The sequence below is a fragment of the Lithobates pipiens genome, unplaced genomic scaffold (assembly GCF_037356315.1).
Source record: "Lithobates pipiens isolate NorthernLeopardFrog02 unplaced genomic scaffold, aLitPip1_a1.2 Scaffold_18, whole genome shotgun sequence".
NCBI classification, from domain to species: domain Eukaryota; kingdom Metazoa; phylum Chordata; class Amphibia; order Anura; family Ranidae; genus Lithobates; species Lithobates pipiens.
In genome coordinates, this window is record NW_027507758.1 from 637,232,447 (window position 1) to 637,255,583 (window position 23,137).

The 23,137-nt window shown below is 46.4% G+C and overlaps 2 protein-coding genes across 2 annotated transcripts in view; one reads left to right on the top strand and one right to left on the bottom strand.

The window, feature by feature from the left end:
- The window catches only part of LOC143986894 (gastrula zinc finger protein XlCGF66.1-like), a 373,036-nt gene that overhangs the window by 163,395 nt on the left and 186,504 nt on the right, over window positions 1-23,137 (bottom strand). The gene's annotated exons all lie outside the window — the stretch shown is intronic.
- Window positions 1-23,137, top strand: part of LOC143986895 (uncharacterized) — a 127,759-nt gene that overhangs the window by 43,228 nt on the left and 61,394 nt on the right. Inside the window, 8 exon segments of the mRNA XM_077485301.1 lie at window positions 4,695-4,766; window positions 5,940-6,059; window positions 6,148-6,271; window positions 6,388-6,485; window positions 6,575-6,796; window positions 6,876-7,082; window positions 7,190-7,331; window positions 11,666-12,646. Coding sequence (XP_077341427.1) covers window positions 4,695-4,766; window positions 5,940-6,059; window positions 6,148-6,271; window positions 6,388-6,485; window positions 6,575-6,796; window positions 6,876-7,082; window positions 7,190-7,331; window positions 11,666-12,646 — 1,966 coding nt within the window.

Sequence of the window (23,137 nt, forward strand, 5' to 3'; positions counted from 1 at the left end):
CATGCGGGAACGTCAAATACCCTTTTAAAGGAGGCCACAAACTCGGGGTAACTCAAGACAACAGGTTTTTGCATCTCCCATAGAGGGTTAGCCCAGGCCAAGGCTCTCTCAGAAAGCAAAGATATCACAAAACCTACTTTGCTTCTGTCTGTGGGAAATGCCTGGGGCAGCATCTCGAAGTATATCTCAACCTGATTGAGAAACCCTCTGCATTGAACTGGATCGCCCCCAAATTGCTAGGGAAGCGGAGTGGAACCAGACATATATATTATAGAGGTAATACTCGAGGCGGGTGCCTGCACAGAGACTGGAACAGCAGCAGGGACGGCCTGCAACTCAGGTTGTACCGAGCAGCCACAGTGGGGGTTTCCATGTGAGCCATGCGTCTCAGGAGCGTTTGTAACGCTATGGCAAACTGATCCATGCCTTGATCTTGTGCATCCAATCTGGAAGAAATATTACCAACAAGTGGATTGACTGTATCTTCTGAATTCATGGCCTTCGCCTACTGTCAGAAACCATGAATCATGAATCGGACTGAGACAGAAGTACAATGAAATCACACTTGTTTATTAAATAAAAAGGTAAATAGAAAAAGCATAGTCAAAGCATAGCCAGAGTCCAGTAACCAGATCGGGTAATCAGCCAGGCCAGAAGTCAGGGATCCAAGTGTAGGAACAGCAAGCAGGATAAGGAGCCAGAAGGGATGTCAGCAAGCCAGCCTTTAACTACTTCCCACCCAGCCAATGTATATAAACGGCTGGGTGGGAGCCTCCTCCTTCTGACTGGACATTCAGGAACGTCCTTCAGAAGGAGGAGAATCGTGCGGTAGCGTTCCTGCACAGTGGTGCAATCCCGATGCGCTCGTGTCACCTGGACACAGCGCATCTCGGATCGGCAGGAGGGCTCTGTGATTGGCCCTCCTGATCACATGAGGCCGTGTCCAATCACAGCCGTCATGTGATGTAAACAAACAGCCGGTTGCTAGGCAATCGGCTCTCCTCTCCTCACATGGAAGTCATCGCTGAGGAGAGGAGAGCAGATCGCTGCAGCCGGCTGATGATAAGTGAGTATGAGCTGTTTTTACAGCTTTTTACTCACTGATCACCAGTCTAGTATAAAACACACATGTCCTCAAATAATAAAAAGACATGTCCCCAAATAATAAAAACACATGTCCCCCACATATATCCCACTAAAATCACATGTCCCAATGATTATCTGCACACATATGTATGTGATATGTATGTGACCACCTGCATACATCTGTACATGATCATTTGCGTACATATGTCCCTGATCACACAAACCAATTATTATACACTTAACAGAATTTTTTTTTACCAAAAACATGTAGCAGAATAAATTTTGGCTTAAATTACGAAAAAATTCGATTTTATTGGATTTCTTTGAAAATAGAAAGAAGAAAATATAGTTTTTTTTTCCCAATTTCCGCTATTTTTGCGCTTATATCGCAAAAAATAAAAAACGGAGTCGTGAATAAATACCACCAAAATAAAGCTCTATTTGTGTGAACAAAATGATAAAAATTTCATTTGGGTACAGTGTAGCACGACCACGCAATTGTCATTGAAATTGCGAGAGAGCGCTGAAAACTGAAAATTGGGCTGGGAAGGAAGGGGGCGAAAGTGCCCTGTATTGTAGTGGTTAAACAGGTACGCAGGAGATGGTTTCTTGTGATGTGACCAAGGCGAAGGCAGTGGTGAAGTGAGCTGGACAGCTTTAAGTAGGCAGGTCAGACGAGCAGGATTAGGAACAACTGGGTAACTGTGGAGAGAGATGAGAGCTGGCAATTAGCCGACAGCTGAGCAGCCAGCCCAGAGAAGGAAGGGCTAAGCCAGCCCTGACAATATGGCCATTTCTAGTTGAATTCACAGCACCACTTAGTGCCCGTGTGACTCCTCACTGATCCCTCTCCTGATCTAACAGCTAGAGTGGGAGGGGCCAAGAATACCCCGCTGACGTCAGTGGTGAGGAAAGGAGGAGAGAGCCATGACGTCAACCGGGGAGGACAGGAGCAGCTAGGAGTCATGTGAGTGCCCAGCAGCACTGTGAATTCAGGTAGAAATTTTTACAAAGCACAGACACTACAGCATAGGATGCTTTCTAACAGAGGGGATTGCATGTAATTTACATTGTAATTTCAGAAGCAGGAGGGGGGGCATTGTTACTAGATGACAGGCATGGAGGGGAGGGGGGAGAGCAGAAAGGAGAGCTGTGGATGAAGGTGGCACATAATCTGACCATGGTGTCAGGGCTCAGCGGGCATGATAACCCATGGTAAGTTTACAGGGAGGAGGGCAGAACCAAGCAGGATCAGCCAGGTATTGCAGGTGATACAGGGGGCCAAATGACACAGCACAAGCCCTGTGCTGTTTAACATATGTTAATGTTACAGGATTCAATTTTTTTTGGTTTACAAATGCTTTAAGGTTGAGAGGACAGTAAATGTCCAAGATGGAATAAGCTTGAGTGGAGATAAAACGATCTTCCAATGACAAATGAAATCTTTTGCTAGAGCTTGGAAGGAATGTGGGTTGCCAGATTCCATATCTGTCATGAAGGCAAGGTACCTGATGTGAGGCCGAAGTAGTGGGGAGGCCTCCCTTGCACCTCAGGTCCTTGAAGCCTCTGGAGATGGAGACAGAGATTTGGTGGACACCGAGAGGCATGGGTGCGAAGCACCGTGCAAGCCTTAGTCCAAGATCTGAACCAAGGTCAAGTCCAATTTGGCAACGTAGTATAAAAGTGTTAATCAGAAGAATGGTCGAGATCCAAGTCGGGGTCGGTTCCAATCTGGCAGCTGACTAAAAAAGAGGCAAAGAAGTAGAATGGTCAAGGTACAAAGAGGAGGTTAATGGCAAGCAGCAATCAAGAGTAGTCAAATAGGTTTCCAGGTCATTACAAGTTCAGACAGATCACACACTAACGCAGGAACAAGGGGGGACTGAAGATAATCCAGCAATTTGGCAGTGTCTGGGCTGGGCTTATATAGGGAAGTTTGAGGTCACTTTTCTGTGCACCTCCTGGGTATTTTCCCACCTTTTTCCATCAGGTTGAGGTCACGTCCTGTGCGCCTCCTGGGCATTTTACCACCATTTTCCATCAGGCTGAGGTCACTTCCTGTGCGCCTCCTGGGCATTTTACCACCATTTTCCATCAGGCTGAGGTCACTTCCTGTGCGCCTCCTGGGCATTTTCCCACCGTTTTCCATTAGGTTGAGGTCACTTCCTGTGTGCCTCTTGGGCATTTTCCTGCCTATTTGCATCAAGTCTTCTGCGCAGGTGAGGGTTGGCGCATTAGGGCATCTTTGGCGCATGCTCAGTTGGCACGGATTTCCTCTTGCGGCAACGTGCCATTGGTGCATGCGTAGTAAGCCCTGGACTCTTATGCCCCATACACACGGTCAGACATTCCAACCACAAAATCCGTCTGATTTTTTCCGATGGATTTTGGCCGAAATTTGTCTTGTATACACACGGTCGCACAAATTTGGCACAAAATCCGATCGTTCGGAACGAGGTGACGTTATACACGTACGACGGGACTACGTAGAGGCCATTAGCCAATAGCTTTCATCTCCAAATTTTTTCTGAGCATGCATGGCACTTTGTGCGTCGGAATTCACTACACACGATCGTAAAAAGTCCAATCGGATTTTGTTGTCGGAAAATTTGAGATCCAGCTCTCAAACTTTTTCGGTCGGAAATTCAGACAGAAAAAGTCTGATAGAGCCCACACACGATCGGATTTTCTGACAACATAATCCGATCGGACTTTTTCTTTGGAATTTCCGACCGTGTGTATGGGGCATAAAACATATCAAATAAGGAAGAAACCAATGTTAATCCTCTAAAATTCCACGTTGTGAAGGCCCCATGTTGCATACTGCAGTGAACATCGGGTTAGGGCTCCGCTTCTTCATACACACTCAGGGAGGAGAGAAAGGGGAAGGATATACAGTACATACACACAGCACAAGGCCGTGTTCACACTATGAGATGTTTCTTGAGCTGCAGTTCCTCTGAGCTCCACAAGATGGTGATCTCACCTCTACCCAGCTGGTTCATGCTCAGAGCTCCGCCTCTTCATACACACTCAGAGCTCCTGCTCTTCATACACACTCAGAGCTCCACCTCTTCATACACACTCAGAGCTCCGCCTCTTCATACACGCTCAGAGCTCCGCCTCTTCATACACGCTCAGAGCTCCGCCACTCCATACACGCTCAGAGCTCCACCCTCTTCATACACACTCAGAGCTCCACCTCTTCATACACATTCAGAGCTCCGTCTCTTCATACACACTCAGAGCTCCGCCTCTTCATACGCACTCAGAGCTCCGCCTCTTCATACGCACTCATAGCTCCTCCTCTTCATACACACTCAGAGCTCCTCCTCTTCATAAACACTCAGAGCTCCGCCTCTTCATACACACTCAGAGCCCCTCCTCTTCATAAACACTCAGAGCTCCGCCCCTTCATACACACCCAGGGAGGAGAGAAAGGGGAAGGATATACAGCACATACACACACAGCACAAGGCCATGTTCACACTACGAGATGTTTCTTGAGCTGCAGTTCCTCTGAGCTCCACAAGGTGGTGATCTCACCTCTACCCAGACAGGAAGTCTCTATGGAAAACAGACAGGAAGTGATGTCAGACAGGAAGTGATGTCAGATACATGGGACATTTCATTTGGAAGGAAGTAGAGAGAAGACACTGCTGGATTTGGAGGCAGAGGAGGTAATATGTAGATTAACCCCTTCAGAGGAATCAGTTGATGATGAATATATCTTCCTTCCAAATCTGGCCATACATGGTTCAGTTTTATCGTTCATCCAGCGGGATGAGAGGAAAAAAACAGAAGTGATTCCCCCATCCACACATTGGAGGGGGATGGGGGAATCCTCCCTGCTGCACTATTGTATTCTGACAATGGGGGGCGCTCCTCCGCTCTCAGAATACACAGATCAGTGATGAAGCTATTGGCTGCAGCCGCTGATGGAGTGACTTTTATCCGGCAGTGACCACACATGGATGGAAATGTGACCGATCCCTGCTGAACCCCCTGAATTTCCATGTCTCTATGGTCACCATAAGTGACTTCCTCCCCTCCCCCTCATCTCCTTCATTATGTAAGTCATGCTGAGATCATCTCCCAATGCCTGAGCAATATTCTCATTTGTCTCTGAGCTCCTTCTTGTTATTCCTCGTCCTGCCTGTTGTTTCCTTGGATTGATTTTCTGTGTAGTGACCCCGGCTTCATCTCTTGGATGTGCTCGTCTGTTGCTTGTCCTGACCTTTATCCTGATTCCTGGATCTCCTCCTCATCTCTCCTCCATATCCTCTTACACAGCTTTTCTCCACACCTGCAGTGATCCTGGGGGGTGGAAACTTGGCACCAGCACTCAGCAAAATCCATCCCCACCATTAGGAGCTCTGGAGAAAATTGTCTGCTATTTCCAATCCGTTCCTCCGCACGTCACCTGATCACATGAGAGCTTACTTTCACACATTCCTGACAGATTTCTGTATGGTAAAGGTCAGAGTTCATATTTCAGTTTAGGAGACGTAGGACACACCCAGGAGCAATGATTTGGTTTGCACAGGAGCCTCATATAGAGGACCCCTCAAATCTCCCCATCCAAATGTCCCTCCATCCAGAGTCTATATGTCCTATGTCCTCGCATCTGGCTTTTTTTTTGATGTTCTTAGGATGTGGACGGACCCTTGGCATCCTCACTAGCAAAGTGATACTGTTGGTCCTGCATTGTATGTAATGGCATGCGGGTCCTGTGTGGGTAAATTATATCTCAGTCTGAAGTGGGGCTTTAATATAATTGACTCCTGAATGGAGAGGTGAGGAGGATTCTGGGAATATCATTTTATTTTACTATTTGTGTTTATATTTTACAGTTTTCCTCCTGTGAAGTCTGGAGATCATATGACCATCACATTGCCTCCACCTCCCTCCCTGATAGAATAGAGAAATACAAAGAAGATTCTAGAAGTCACCAGAGAGATGATGGAGGAGAGGTGAGGAGGATTCTGGGAATTCTGGGACATTATCCAGTAACAGACAAGGGATGTGTCTGGATGGTGACTGTATCATTGTGTGTGTCAGGTTCCTATAAGGTGTCAGGATGTCACTGTCTATTTCTCCATGGAGGAGTGGGAGTATTTAGAAGGACACAAGGATCTCTACAAGGACGTCATGATGGACAATCAGCCGCCCCTCACATCACCGGGTAAGAGGTGACTTTATTGTAAAGGAGAGAGCAGTACGGAGGCTCCACCTAGATCCCCCATCATCTGATAAACACATAGAAACAATGTATTCAGTCAGTGTGTGTGTTTCCTACAGATGGATCCAGTAATGGGAACCCACCAGAGAGATGTCCCCGTCCTCTGTATTCCCGGGATTCCACACAGGAAGGTCACACCATCCCCCACCATCATCAGGTAGATGAGGAACAATCACTGATAGTATCATTAGGATCTGTACATTATCTGCATTGTTACCATTGATGTTATTTTTATTATATATTCAGAGTGGAGACCTGAGAGATTCTAAAGTTGAGGTTAAAGAAGAGATAAAAGAGGAGGATGATGAGGATGGGGTGATGGAGGAGTCTCTAAAAGAACACAAAGATCTGTACCAGGACACCATGGTGGAGTCATCCAGCTACAGAAACCCACCAGAGAGATGTCCCCGTCCTCTGTATTCCCGGGATTCCACACAGGAAGATCACACCATCTCCCACCATCATCAGGTAGATGATTGACAATTATTGGTAGTTCTGATTTATACACAGCATGATTGTTACAATGAATGTTTTATTATATATTCAGAGTGGAAACCTCGGGGATTATAATATTGTTGTTAAAGAAGAGTATAAAGAGGAGGATGAGGAGTATGGAGTGATGGAGGAGTTTTCAGAAGGACACAAGGATATGATGGAACCACCTAATACCAGGAACCCACCAGAGAGATGTCCCCGTCCTCTGTATTCCCGGGATTCCACACAGGAAGATCACACCATCCCCCACTGTTACAAGGTTGGTGGGATGGAGCATTTCGAACATGGATTTGTGAAGATGATGTGTGGATTGTTATGTGAGCTTATAGTCTACCAATTACATTTTATTTATGTTTTTTGGTTTAGGGTGACGATTTGCTAGATATAAAGGCTGAGATTAAATCAGAAGAAGAAGAGAGGTATGTGAGGGATGATCAGCAGTCTATGGAGGAGGATGGAATAACGGGGACATTTATAGAGGAGGACACTCCTACAGAGATCAGCACAGGTGGGTCATTAACACTAAATAAATTCCTCCACCCATACTGCTCACTGATTGGTCCAGAGTAGGGTGGGGGCTGGGTGATATCAGCCTGTAATCCCCTGGTCACTTTCCTGAGCTGTGTTCCCCATCCTGTATTCCTGGATTTCTCTCCGATAATCTTCCTTCTCTGTGTTGCAGACACAATTTATGAAGATTCTGGGGTTCAACTGGCACAAACGTTTTACCATAGGCATTACTCAACCTAGGCAGCTGGTGTATAAGTCTTTGGTATCCGTCCCCTTGCCTGAGTCTAGTAAGATCTCAGATTCTTCCAGGATTACTTGCTCTGTTGTCTGCTGGCTGTGCCGGGTGGAGGGATATGTCTGTATAGTCTCAGACACAAGTCACTGAGTGCAGTCTCAGGAGATGGGAGGCAGCGGTGTGGGACCTCTGCAACTTGTCTCATGTAAACATTTAATCTTCCACTGATTACCAATATTATGAGTCCTGACCCTTACACTGTATACTTTATATTGTACATTACATACTCCTACCCCTGCACTGTATACTCTATGTTGTACATTACATCATTCTGATACTATATAGTCCTATCTGTTGAATCTTATACAATATGTTTACATTACATAGTCCTAAATTATGCTCCCCCCTCTACCCACTGTTATATATAGACATAATATAATAATGATATATAACTATAATAATAATATAATATGTATTCTCTTTTGTTACACCCATTTCCTACCAGTTGGACATTTTATATCTGATGATGTGATTGGAGCACAGACTTTTACATGTTGATAATAATGTGATAACATCCTCAGACTTTGGGACCTTAAACAGAAAGTGATAATGAGGGAGGAGTCAATAACCCAATGATGGGGGTATTCAGTATCAGTCCAGTCTTCATCTTGGTTCTTCTCCCCCCATCTTCAGGACTAAATCATGGACTATATAAGGAAGTGCAGGACTTCTTGTGTTGGGAAGATGCAATGATATAGATGGGCCAAACACCCCCCCCCCCCCCCCCCGTTCGGTTTGCAGCAGAAATCCAGAACAGAGAAAAAGTTCTGATCTGAACAGCAAACCCTATTTAAGTCTATGGGACCCTAACTTGAAAAATCTAAAGTGCCCATTAGGAAGGCTTATATGCAAGCAATTGGCCAAAAAAGGGGTACCCCCATACCCCTTTTTTGGCCAATTACTTGCATATAAGCCTTCCTAATGGGCACTTTAGATTTTTCAAGTTAAGTTCCCATAGACTTAAATAGGGTTTGCCTTTCAGATCAGAACTTTTTCTCTGTTCTGGAGTTCTGCTGCAAACCGAATGGGTTAAGGGGAATGGGTACTGCCCTGGGGGACATGTATCAATTAAAAAATGTTTTTTTTTTTTTATATATTGTTTTTACAGGAGCAGTAATTTTAATGATGCTTGAAGTGTAATAATAAAAATGAAAAATGATTTTAACTAGTTGCCACTCGCCCACCCACCGTCAAATGACAGCGGAGCGGCTCTCATTCTGGACAGCGTCCCACAACGGCCGCTCTCGTGTGCCTGCAGGGGGGCTCAACACAGCCATCATGGCCATGCCGTGTTGCTGGGACACGGAGCGACCCCAATCTCTGTAAAGAGCCACATCAGCGGCTCTTTTAACCATGTAATCGGCTGTGTCCAATCACAGCCGGTCAAATGTAAACACAGAGAAGCCGGTAATCAGCGCTCCTTGCCTCACACTGACAGAGTGTGTTGTGAGGAGAGCAGACCAGCGGCATCTCCTCTGAGGGGGGAATTGCTTGCATATAAGCCTTCAAAATGGGCACTTTAGATTTTTCAAGTTAGGGTACCAGAGACTTAAATAGGGTTTGCCGTTCAGATCAGAACTTGCCTTGATTACATTATAGCGCCAAAAGTGTCGCCAATCAGTGCCTGCCATTGCCAGCAGTGATTAAATACCACCAAAAGAAAAGCTCTATTTGTGCGAAGAAAATTATAACAATTTCATTTGGGTACAGTGTAGCATGACCGCGCAATTGTCATTCAAAGTGCAACAGCTCTGAAAGCTGAAAAATGGTTTGGGTAGGAAGGGGGTGTAAGTGCCCAGTAGACAAGCAGTTAAATATCCTACCTGGGGGTCCCCTTAGTCTACCAGTAAAGTGGCCCATCTGTACCATGTATAGAACCTGCTGCAGCAATAATTAGATTTTTAAAGAAAAAAATTAGTCAAATCATATTTAAAGTGATACAAATACCTCATTTTTTATTTTTGTTAAAAATAACAAATGTTATACTTGCTTTGTGCAGTTGTTTTGCACAGAGCAGCCCAGATCCTCCTCTTCTCAGGTCCCTCTTTGGCGCTCCTGGCCCCTCCCTCCTGATGAGTGCTGAGCCGCAGCTCCCTGTGTCCATTCAGACACGGATCTGCTGCTTGTCCCCGTCCCTCTCTCTCCTCATTGGCTCTCTGAATTTGATAGCAGTGGGAGCCAATGGGCTGCGCTGCCATCTCAACCAATGAGGAGGGAGAGTCTTGGGAAGCCGAGACATGCCTACAATATAGCTGGATAAAGACAGGCTCAGGTAGGTATGAGGGGGGCTGCTGCACACAGAAGGCTTTTTATCTTAATACATAGAATGCATTAAGATAAAAAAAAACTTTCTGGTTTACAACCACTTTAAATTGCCAACAATATAGAAAAATAGAAAAAACCTGCGTTGGGTTCCCCCCAAAATCCATACCATACCATTATCCGAGCATTCAGCCCGGCAAGTAAGGAAAAAGGGGGGGCGAGCACCCCCCTGAACCATACTAGGCCACATGCCCTCAACATGGGGGGGTGGGTGCTTTGGGGCGGGGGGGCTCTGCCCCCCCACCCCAAAGCACCTTGTCCCCATGTTGATGGAGACAAGAGCCTCATCCCCACAACCCTGTCTGGTGGCCGTGGGGGGCAGGTGGCTTAGAGTCAGGAAGCCATCTTTAACAAGGGAGCCCCCAGATCCCGGTCCCCCCCATGTGAACGAGTATGGGGTACATGGTACCCCTGCCTATTCACCAAAAAGTGTAAAAAAAATTAAAACAGGAAGATGTTTTTGACTATTTCTTTATTAAAAATGAAAAAACAATGTCCCCCAATGTAAATCCATTATCAATCACGATGCCGCCGCCGCCACCACCGGACCAGAAAAAGAAAACGATCCGCTGTCAACTAAGGCAAATCGCCAAATGACTGGCTTGCTGTTTGATAGTTCTTATATAGGTAAGGGGTGGAGCCAGCTGGTCGTGTCACTCTGTAGCACCACCCCTTGTGATGTCGTCGAGCCAGCATGCACCAGTCAGTGATGTCACAAGGGGTACTGTGCCACCAGGTGATGTTGCCAGGTGGCTCCGTCCCTTACCTATACAAGAGCTGTCAAATGGCAAGCCAGGAATTTGGTGGTTTACGTTAGTTGATGGCGGATCATTTTTTATTTTATTTTTTGGGTCCGGCAGTGACGGTGGTGTCGTGATTGACAATAGATTTACATCGAGGGACATTGTTTTTTTATTTTTAATAAAGAAATTGTCAAAAACTGCCTCCTCACATGGGGGTGGGGCGGGATCTGGGGGTTCCCTTATTAAAGGAGCCTTCCCAATTCTGATAAGCCCGCTGCTCTTAAAGGGGTGGCCTTTCTTGGCCTGCCAGGCTGTATGCTCATATAAGGGTCTGGTATGGCGTGGGATTCCCCTTAAAATCCGTACCGGATGGGACCCCATGCCGTTTTTTTGGTTACTTTTTTTACTTTTTTTTTTTTTTAAACTGTCAGCGCGGATTCCCAATGAAAGCTGATGACTCAGTTGTTAAGGACGTGGCGGCTAGCTTCCTGGCCCCACTCCTTAACAACCAGCTATTCACCGTGCCCTGATTGGGCAAAGCTTTGCCTAATTAGGGCTTATAGAATGCACTGTGCAGCATGCAGTGAATTGCAAGGAATTTGGCGGAGCGGACAGCTGCCAAATGCGCCCTGCAAATTCTGGTGTTTGCTGAACAGGCGATGTTCGGGATGAACTTATGCTCAGCCCAAACCATTTGCCCCAACTTTATTGTTCTCACCCTCCATCCTCGCCTATAATACCCTTATCACTGTCACTCCTATAAAAGACAGTTCTCGTTGTTTCCTCACTCTCTGACTAAGGTCCATGAATAAAGAAATGATCTGGTAGGAGATCAGAGGACCCATTTACTAGTTACCTTGAGGGGGGAATTGTAAGATCCTCAGAGACAAAGCTGCCTGATGTGGGCGGAGTCCTGGTTTAGGGGAACCAATCAGCTCATGTCTAGTAATAATCTTTGTATTTCTATTTTAGTAGATGGACGGGAGATGAGGAAAACCTCAGAGGATTGTCTCACTTTGTCTCCAGACTGTAAAGTAGAAGATGAGGACATCACACAGTATAGTCCAGGAGAAAACCCGACTACCTCAAATGTCCATCCGGCACCACACAGTGTAGATGGACCATCGTATTCCTCTTATCCTGAGGAACCTCAGACTGTAAGGGACGGTGCCGTCCTTCCAACTGATGGGAGGTTTTCCTGTACTGAGTGCGGGAAATGTTTCCATTTTAAATCTGGTCTTAATGTACATAAAAGAGCTCACACGGGGGAGAAGCCGTATTCCTGTCCTGAGTGTGGGAAATGTTTTTCACATATTTCCCATCTTTACAGACATCAGAAATCTCACACAGGGGAGAAGTCACTTTCATGTTCTGACTGCGGGAAATGCTTTTCACAGATGTACAATCTTTACACACATCAGAGATCTCACAGAGGCGAGAAGCCGTATTCCTGTGCTGAGTGCGGGAAATGTTTTTCAAGAAAGTCCAGTCTTTACACACATCAGAGATTGCACACGGGGGAGAAGCCACTTTCCTGTTCTGAGTGTGGGAAATGTTTTTTAGATAAATCCAATCTTAAAACACATCAGCGATCTCACACAGGACAGAAGGCATACTCCTGTTCTGAGTGCGGGAAATGTTTTTCACGTAATTCTAGTCTTTACACACATCAGAGATCTCACAAGGGGGAAAAGCCGTACTCCTGTCCTGAGTGTGGAAAATGTTTTTCACGTAATTTTAGTCTTTACACACATCAGAGATCTCATTTGGGGGAGAAGCCATATTCCTGTCCTGAGTGTGGGAAAAGTTTTTCACGGAAGTCCAATCTTTACACTCATCAGAGATCTCACACAGGGGAGAAGCCGTATTCCTGTCCTGAGTGTGGGAAATGTTTTTCAGATAAGTCCAATCTAAACGCACATCAGAGATTGCACATGGAGGAAAAGCCACTTTCCTGATCTGAGTGAAGAATTGTTACTGACTGAAGTCCTGTCTTCCTGAATATCGGGGATCCCACACAACCCTCGAGGTGTATTAGTGCCTTGAGTGCGGGAAATGCCTTCAACGTGAATGTTGCTGGACATCACAGCTCTCATGTGGGGAAGAAGCACACCCTGATATACTCCTCAGATATACTCCATGGCTGATCTTCATCATGTAAGAAACAGTTGATAAGGAGATCAGAGATCACGAAAGACATGGATGAAGTGTTGTACTGTGTTGGCAATTGATATCAGTAGAAAAATAAAAATTGATTGATTACCTTTCATTGGCTGAGTAAATTTTTTGGTGTAAGCTTTCACAAACACTTAGATATCTATTTAAAAAAAAAATGTTGGTTGTAGTTTACTTCATACATTGATTTTCTATGATCTTTGGCTCCATCTAGTGACCATAAGGCAATATTGCACTATTCTTCCTGATTTCGTTATTTTCAGAAAAAATGCCGCATTATGGTCAGTAGCTGGAGCTAACGATCATAGGAAATCACTGTTAATATGGCAAGAATTTTTCATGGCGGGATGAATGCTTGTCGCATTCTTTCAACACATTTTTTACAAATCCATTCCTTAGTTATTTGTAGGATCCATGCCTGATGAATTAAATTGAGAGATCATACTCATACAATTACTTGATCAGGCATGGTTCCTACAAATAACTCCTAGATCATTCTCATACAATGACTTCGTCAGGCATGGTTCCTACCAATAACTGAGAAATCGTATTCATACAATGACTTCATCAGGCATGGTTCCTACAAATAACAGAGATCGTACTCATACAATTATTGACTGCTTATGGACTGCCCACTGTGTACAGCAGACGGGCGGCTCGTGCATGCACAGCAATATACCAGTACATTACTGGTGTCAGGAAAGGTTTCACCTGCTGGTGGCCATGTGGCTCCCAGATCTATTGGCTGCAGTTCCGATGTCCACCAGAAGGTGTCTTCCAGCAGTCGGAAACTGGCGGTCGGAAGAGGATTCACCTGCTGGCGGCACTGTGCTCCCAGATCTTTAGGCTGCAGTTCCGGTGCCCGCCAGCGAGTGTCTCTCGGCAGTCAGGAGCTGACATCATCCCCTGAAATCAGGCATCACCTGATGCTGATTGCAGGAGATGCATTTAAACCTGGTGAATGCTATTGCACTTTGCCTTGGTATTTTCTCCTTGTGCCCCTGATCTGTGTTCCTGAAGCCTGCATCCCATCTCCTGTTCCTGGACGCTGACCCTGCAGCCAGATTTCTTCCTACCCGCTCAGTCCATCTCTGGTTCCCTTTGCCTATCCCGTCTTGTTCCCAGCTCCCCTCTACTTGATATCCCGTGTTTGACCCTGGCTCTGGTACAACTACACTTTGGTTATACCATGCTCTATACATTTTGGATTTAGACTGTTGTTAGTTTTGTGTTCACTGGTTGGGTTACCCTATTTATTGTATTGGAGGTCCCTTTCAGCTGGCCTCTTCAGGGGTTCAGGATGTGTGCACATCCTAGCACCAACCCCCTACTGTGATCAGACACAGCAGGCCAGCTGTACCCAATCACAGCACAGAGCCATGTCAACCTGCACAGAGGGAATGATCTCTTTGTTCTTTCTCCCTGCAAAGCATGGAAAAGGAAAACATTGATTTGTAGGAACAATCGGCACACATTAAAGAATAACTAAAGGCAAAAGGTTTTGTTAGTTTTATATAGAGAGAGTAGCACCCCTGTCAGTTTTTATTGCTGTCTGTGCCCCCATTAGGGAGATTCCCCCTCTCCATTTGTCCTGGTTACCATTATCATTGCATGTAATTAAACCAATCCTAAATGTTTGTGTTGTACCCAGAAAGTAATAGAGGGGAAATCTTCCAATGGGGACACTATTTCTGGTGACCTGGGGCATCCCCAAGGAATCCCCTTCATTTTCAGGGATTTCCTCTCACTTCCTCTTTGGCTATGGGACAGGAATTGAAGTGAAATCTCCCCAATAGGGCAGAGATGGAGAAGAAAATCTGACAGGGGTTACAGTCCTCGCTTACTCTATCCAAAATGAAAAATAATGTTTAGCCTATAGTTCTACAGTAACACATTGTTAGGCACACAGTTAACCTCTTCATCGCCCCTAGATGTTAACCACTTGGGATCCGCGCTATTGCAAAATGACGGCAATAGCGCGGACCCACATTTTCGGGACTACGTCTATTGACGTAGTCCCGGTTACGAGCGGCCTGCGCGCCCCCTGAGGGGCGCGCGCGGCGCGCTCTGTGATCGGCGAGTCCGTGAGACTCGCCTGATCACCGATCCGTGTAAGGGGTCGATCCCGACCCCTTATCACGTGATCAGCTGTCAGCCAATGACAGCTGATCATGTGATAAAACGGAGCCGGTAATCGGCTAGTATTCCTCCTCGCGCTGACAGCGCGAGGAGAAAAAAAAAAAGCCGATCGCCGGCGGCCGTGTTCGGGACATCAGTCCCGAACACGGCCAGCAATTTAAAAGGACACCTGCCCCCTGCCAGTGCCCACCTGCCACCCGCAGTGCCATCCTGAAATAAAGTAAGTGCCCCCCTGTCAGTGCCACCCAGCAGTGCCCATAGTGCCCACAGTGCCACCCAGCAGTGCCCACAGTGCCACCCAGCAGTGCCCACAGTGCCACCCACAGTGCCACCCAGCAGTGCCACCCACAGTGCCACCCAAAATCTGCCTCAGGTGCTGCACCCCAGTGCCGCCCATCAGTGCCCAGCAGTGCCGCCCATCAGTGCCCAGCAGTGCCGCCCATCAGTGCCCAGCAGTGCCACCTATCAGAGCCACCTATCAGTGCCACCTATCAGTGCCCATCAGTCCCATCTATCTGTGGTACCTATCAGTGCCCATCCGTGCCACCCATCCGTGCCACTTATCCGTGCCACCCATCCGTGCCATCTTATCTGTGCCCATCTTTGCCCATCAGTGCCGCCTTATCTGTGCCCATCGGTGCCGCCTTATCTGTGCCTATTAGTGCCGCCTTAACTATGCCTATCAGTGCCCACCAGTGCAGCCTATCAGTGCCCACCAATGCAGCCCATCAGTGCCCACCAATGCAGCCCATCAGTGCCCACCAATGCAGCCTATCAGTGCCGCCTAATCAGCGCACTTCAATGAAGGAGAAAAATGACCCGTTTGCAAAATTTTATAACAAACTATTAAAACATGATTTTTTTTTTTTTTTTTTTTGCATCTTTTTTTGTTTGTTTAGCAAAAAATAAAACTCCGAGCTGTAACTAAATACCACCAAAAGAAAGCTCTATTTGTGGGAAAAAAATGATAAAAATTTCATTTGGGTACAGTGTTGTATGACCGCGCAATTGTCACTCAAAGTGCATCAGCGCTGAAAGCTGAAAATTGGTCTGGGACTGAGGGGGGTTTAAGTGCCCAGTAAGCAAGTGGTTAACCCCTTCCCAACCAGTGGCATTAGTACAGTGACAGTGTATAGCATTAGTGTATAGTGATATCACTGTGTTACTGGTAGTGTCAGTTAGTGTACCGTCCAGCCAGCTTCAGTGTGTGTTAGATTGACAGCCTCACTATCACAGTCCCATTTTAGGTTGCGGATCACTGCCGTTTATTGTAAAAAAAAAATAATGTAGAAGAATACATTTTGGTCCAAATTTATGAAAAATAAGATTTTATTGGCTATGTTTATAGCAGAAAGTAGAAAATATTGGGTTTTTAAAATATATATATATATATTATTAATTTTTTTTATTTGTAGCACTACCCCTGCAGGAGCCGCTGATATTTTGCCCAAGTTTCAGCCACACATCCAGGGACACATTATTTCCCGCAGCCAGCCAGACAGTATTTCCCACAGCCAGGTGCACAATCTATCACTCACTCCTCAGACAGTAATCAGATAGATGGTGTCTTTGGTACCATCTATGCTACCACTGCTGCTGTTAGCATGCTGCCCATTGGTATCTTTTATGGAAGAGGGCAGGCCAAAGGGGTTCCCAGTGCACATACATTTGTGCAGCCAAAGCTGGATATCCTGGCCATGCAGCAGGAAACATGTCAGGAGGCCGAGGCTCATGATGATGTCACCGCCACCATCAGCACTACAGGGAGCTTGGCAGTGGTCAGCAAGGAGACAGAGTTTACTGCTTCTAATGATCACTGTTCCCTTGGCAACGTGAAAGAGGTGGAAGCAGGCTTTCCTGACATTGTTGTAGACAAATTTAATTTCCAGCCCTCTACCTGTGTTGGCACCACCGACAGCCCAGAATGTATCTCCCCTCAGTCCCCACTACTTTTCTCTCCTGAAAAGACCCCTGTCCAAGTGCTTTCTAAGCCTTCAGCATCAGAATGGGCCAATGCAACCATTAGGCCTCAATCCATCACAGCACCCAAAATACCTGGGATGTTCAGGTCTCTTCCTCCTGCTCCTGCCGAACCTCAGAAAGAGAGTGTGACCACTGCAGTGGAAGGGATTCCATCAGGCAGTGTCATTGGTGGTGGCTGCAGTTCCAGCATTTTAAAAGAATTGGTGTCGGTCAGAAGGCCAAATGCAATCACTGTGGTAGGGAGGTCAGCCGGGGCCGAGACATAGGGAATCTCAGTAATAGTGGCAAGTAGGGATGGCCTTGTGGTTCGCTGCAAATTTTGCGTGTTTGCGATTCGCCAAGCCGGCAGACTTCTGACGCTGTTCGCGTGGCGGACATATGCGTTTACATTGTGAAAGAACAGCCAATTGAGACATTTCAGCACATGGACAATTGGACATTCCTCCTACCTTATAAATAGACCTGATCTGGCGGCCATTTTACATTCTGTCTTTTGTCAGTGTAGGGAGAGGTTGCTGTGTGGAGCAGGGACAGACTGTAGTGACACAAAACACTAGCTATTAGGTCCACAAAAGTCCTTTTAAAGTGGAAATAAACCCATCGATTTAAACATTTAAATAAAAAAGGCATGCCGGGAATGCTAACTGCACATTGGCTGTGCTCTCAGCCAAACTATCAAACCATCCAATGGCTGGTGTCATAACGAATCACATGTGCAGCACCATAGCAGTTGAAATTGAAACAGAGGCAAAGATGGTAGCTTCCTTGGCTGAAAACGATAGGGGGGTTTACTTACACTTTAAAGACTGGTTTAGGTGTGCAGTATATAGGGTTCTGGTGCACTGCTGCTGAGTACACTGCTGACCGATTCTGCAGCTGTCTTTTGTCAATGTAGGGACAGGACGCTGTGTGGAGCAGGGACAGTCAGTTTAATCACTAGCTATTACTATTAGGGCCACAAAGGTCCTGTTAAGGACTGGTATAGGTGTACAGTATATAGGGTTGTACACGTATAATATACTTTCTTTCACATATAGAAAGCCTATTATACTTGATTGCTGACCGATTCTGCAGCTGTCTTTTATCAGTGTAGGGACTGAGGGACAGTCTGCAAATCACTAGCTACTAGGTCCACAAAGGTCCTTGTAAGGACTGGTATAGGTGTACTATTTGGTGTGCAGTATATAGGGGTGTAATACACGTATAAAATACTTTCACATATAGAAAGCATAGTATAGTGTATTTCCACTGTGCAGCATTGTGACTGCTGAGCGGTTCTGCAGCGATACTACAAAGAGTGACAAACGCAATTAGAAAAAAGTATTATAACTGGTGTGATAGACCAGTGGTCCCCAAAAATGACAGATTGAAGCGGGTGTTATATACCTTCTTCCACATACATACTGCACTTCTCTAGAGAATTTTGTCACAGGATCATTAAAAAAATTATAGGCAGAGGAAGAGGCAGGCCCTTCCGTAGGGGTAGGGCAGGAGCAACAGGCTTGAGCCAAAGTGGCAAATTGCAGAAGGTGCGTGCGATTACGTCAAAGGACGCACCAGACTTGGTTGAGTGGCTCACTCAGCCTTACTCTTCTGCACCCTCCTCATCCTCTCAATCTGCACCTGTTAAGGAATCCAATGTACATAATGATAATCAGAAAATGTCTATTTGCTTATGTGTATACATGTTCCCATGCTCCTTACTTATTATGTAGCATACAGATTGACCCTGTGCTGCGGGAAGATGGCGTCTATACCCTACATCCCCCGCGTTAGAGGAATGCATTCGAGATAAGGGAACCAGCTTCAACCAAACTTCAAGCATCAAGTTTCTTCATTTCTCTTGTATTGTAACCAATGAGATGTACCTATTAGACTGACATATCAATGACGTATCTTTCTGTATAAAATATCAACACCGCCCACCAATAAAGCAGAATTTAGAAGTAGCCTGAACTGAACATATCTCAGAGAGTGTTTACTTCTAATGTGCATGCACATTTATACTTTTTTAATTAGAAATAGCAGCAGATAACCAAGAACTAGTTTGTAGTTCTTATCCATTTCAACTGGCGCCCAACGTGGGGCTTCAGGCTTCAATCGAAGGGAGACCGCATTCCAGGACTGAACAGCTGGCCAGATCAGAGAAGGGGGTTAAGCGCGCAGCCCTAACAGTACGGTAAGCATATTTATCCTTACCATTTGTACGACTTCTCTGGTTTGGCTGGTTGATTTTGTCTTGTTGGCTCCTTTTGATTGTTCAAAGAGGCAGGTAACTTATTTCTCACCTGAAGCTGTTTTAACGAACCTGCTAATGGTTTTCTGCTGACTATTATCTGTTCAGTGTCTGTCATTCTGAAGGATTGCAAATTTAGCAGACTGAAAGTGCAGCTGCAGGCGTGTGTCCATCCTCACCCCTAGATTCAACCTCTGGTGGTGGGGTGGAATTCTGCAGGCATTTATAGACGGGGTTACTCGAGGTTGGCTGTGTAGGACCTCTGAGGGTTAATCTCAAACTGTGAATTAGGGCAGTTTGAAAGAAGGCTTGCGGATGTGGCAACCTTGCAAAACGTCTATGAATGTTCTGCTCGGGAAAGCTTTCCTGAGGGTTTATCTCAAACTGTGAATTAGGGCAGTTTGAAAGAAGGCTAGCTGGAATTTGGCAGTCTTGTGACTCAGGTGAGCTTTTCCCGAGAGCTATCTTTGCAGTTCAAAGAGTGTCAGGTGTCATGTCCTGTGTGTGTATTTGTCCATTACTGTTTGATATACACGAAGAGGGTTGGAGAGAAGGTGGCTACCTGGAGATTCAGTTGGGCCATAAGCCACTGCTCCACACCACCTCTGACGTGCTAGTTTTGACCCTCGAACAGTCAGGAGTGTGCGAGGAGACAGATCTCTCGCAGGGATGCGAGCCCCCACCCTAGGAATTCTTTGATAAGACAGCAGTCAGAGGAGTATTAACCACTTTGTTGCCTGTATTCTCCTCTTGAGCCGTCCGAAGAAACAAAGAGAGAGAGAGAGAGAGAGAAGGGAATGCTAGAATGTGATATTAGAAGAGGAGAGAAGATGTTGCAAGAGCAGAGGAATGGCATGTGCTGATAAAAAAAAAAAAAAAAGAGGCGCTCTGTGTGATAACGGCTTATTGGATGTGGCAGAAGCATGGTTCAGGATGGCAAGGACATTGCAAAGAGGGTTGGGTAGAAGAGGAAATCAAGAAAGATGCAAATTGTACTATGTATGTGTATCACAGAGTTAAATGTGGCTGTACCGCCCCCATATACAAAAAACTGGAACAAAGGAGGAGAGGGACAACTAACACCCACTCCCTTCTCACCACCCCAACCCGAGCATAACCCACTGTGACCACTCCCAGGCGGCCATCTTGGTACACCCAAGCCCTCGCTTCAGGCACAGCCCAGTGCACTTCCTGCCGGCGGCCATCTTGGTACACCCAATAGGCCCAGCCGTGGCATATAACCAGTTCTTCCCATTTTAAACCAGGATGGTTCCTACCACACACCTGTCTTCCCTAATATGGAAGCACTACCTTCACAGGCCGGATATGTTAATGATGAAGAAGCGTCCGAGTGGGAAGACCAACAACAGGCAGCAAGGCCACCTGCTGATTTAACCCCTAATCCGGCTCCGGACTCACAGTTCCAAGAGGATCTCAAACATATGCTGACAACCATGAGAAACAGTGCCCATTCTTAGCCCCCGCCCCAACACCAGTCTCGGTTACCAGAAGGGGCACCGGTGATGTATGTCGCTTTTACCCCATCACAAGCAGCAACCTTAGTGACAAGTCGGCCTGACCCAGAGAAACAGCCAATGCCCTTCTACCGCAGGATAGTGCAGATACAAGAAACTTACTAAGCTGCCTGGAAAGACTTGATCAGCCTATGCCAAATTAAAGCAGGACATGTCTTTTGGCCAGTCATGCAGACAGCCTTCAATGATGCCTGCCTGGCAAGTGCCACTTCTTACACCTCAGGCTTTGAGTTCTGTGCACAACTCTGCGACTGGGAAAAGGAGAAATTGGCAGATCAGACCACCACAATCCAAGATAAAGGGGAGTCTGTGGAGAAGTATCATGCTAGACTCATACAGGCCTTTGAACATCTGGGCTTCTCCCTCTATGAAAAGACACACACACACGTGTTATCATCTGCTTTTGTCTCAGGACTCAGAGAGGATATCAGAAAAAGCCTGATGGTGGCCCGCCCTGAATATCGCTCAATGAAAATGTCCGATTTACTGTTGGTGGCCAGAGGGATAGAAAACCAAAAAGGAAAAAACCAACGCCCATCATGGTAACAAAGACGAAGATCCCGCCTACACTCGTCCACCACCACTGCCCAATACCAGGGAAAAGATCATCTGTTACAACTGTGGGAAGCGGGGTCACATCAGAAGAGTACGCAGAGCCCCAAGACATCTGAGACAAGACAGGGATCCCCGCGAAGGGCAACATGGACATGAACCTTCACCACCACGCCCCAACTCATGCTAGGAAATGGGCAAACCCGTGTCACCCCTTATGACAGTGTCCTCAAATGAGACTGGGGGACCCCTAGCAAAGGTCACGTTACCTATACAAGGAAAACCTACCACTTTACTCATTGACATGAGTGCAGCCAGGAGTGTGTTGAGGGCTGAGGACCTGCCTGCTAATTCTTTCCTTTCCACTATTGATGTTTCCTGCGTGGGAGTGGATGGGGTGCCCCGCTCCAGTCCACTCACTTAGCCTCTCCAAGTGGGGACATTTCCTGATTTGCTTACCAGATTTGTGGTGTCCTCTACATGTCCCTTGAATCTACAAGGAGCTGATGTGCTGTCCAGACTACAGGTGTCAATCATTTTCACACCTATGGGGGGGTGAAGTTACATACTCCCCTATCCTTGGAAGACTCATCTGCTTTGTATTCTCTGCCTCTCCTGATGACACTTCATGAAGCAATAACTCCAAGTTCAATACCAAAAGAAGTACTTGACAGAATTCCTGCGTGTCTATGGTCCACAGGCCCGGAAGACATTGGTCACTTAAAAGTGCCACCAGTTTCAGTCAAGCTCAAAGAGGGCGCATCATTGCCCGGAAACCACAATACCCACTTAAGTTGGCTCAATCAGAAGCTATCTCAAAACATGTAGCTGCCTTGGTCCAGAATGGGGCCTTGATCCCCTGTACCTCACCATGTAATACACCTCTTTTTTCCTGTCAAGAAGAAAACACCTAAGGGAGAACCTGACAGATACAGGATGGTGCAGGATCTGTGAGCAATTAACGAAGTCACAGTGTTGGACACCCCAATTGTGCCAAATCCACATACCTTATTATCAGCTGTACCTCCAATGGCTGAGTACTTCACTGTGGTGGACCTGGCAAATGCATTCTACAGTGTACCCCTGCATCCTTCCTGCAGGTACCTCTTTGCCTTCTCCCACGAAAAGAAACAGTATACCTGGGCAGTTATGCCAGAAGGGGCACAGAACTCTCCAAGCTAGTTTGCAAATGCTACGGCTATCATCCTTGACACATAACAAGAGGATCACCTGGAAGTGATTCTCCTCCAATATGTTGATGACCTTCTCCACTGTGCAGCTGACTTACCCACTGTTGAAGTCACCTCAGAAAGCCAGTTGTGCTATCTTGCCAAACAGGGCTGCAAAACCTCAAAGCCCAAATTGCAGTGGTGCTCAACATCTGTAATTGTTCTTGGACACTGTCTTGTCCCATGGGACAAGACACCTCACTGAAGACAGGGTGAAAGCAATATCTGACATCCCACTGCCACAAGGCCAGAAGCCCCTTCATTCCTTCCTTGGACTAATTTCGTATTGCAGAGCATGGATTCCAGAAGGCTCCCTACTGATGCAAGCTTTGTATGATACCCTGAAGGCAGACCCCTTCCAGATGTTTCCTGAAGCAATATCCAACTTTGAGGCCTTCAAGCACACCATCTCTGGCGCTAGGGCTCCCAGACTACGACAAAACGTTCAAGCCCTTTGTATCCGAACATCTGGGACATGCTACAGGTGTACTCGCCCAATCACACGGCATCTGCCTACGCCCTATAGGATATTATTCCTGTCGGCTGGATGCGATAGCAAGAGGAGGCCCATCGTGTCTGTGAGCTGTCTTTGCTG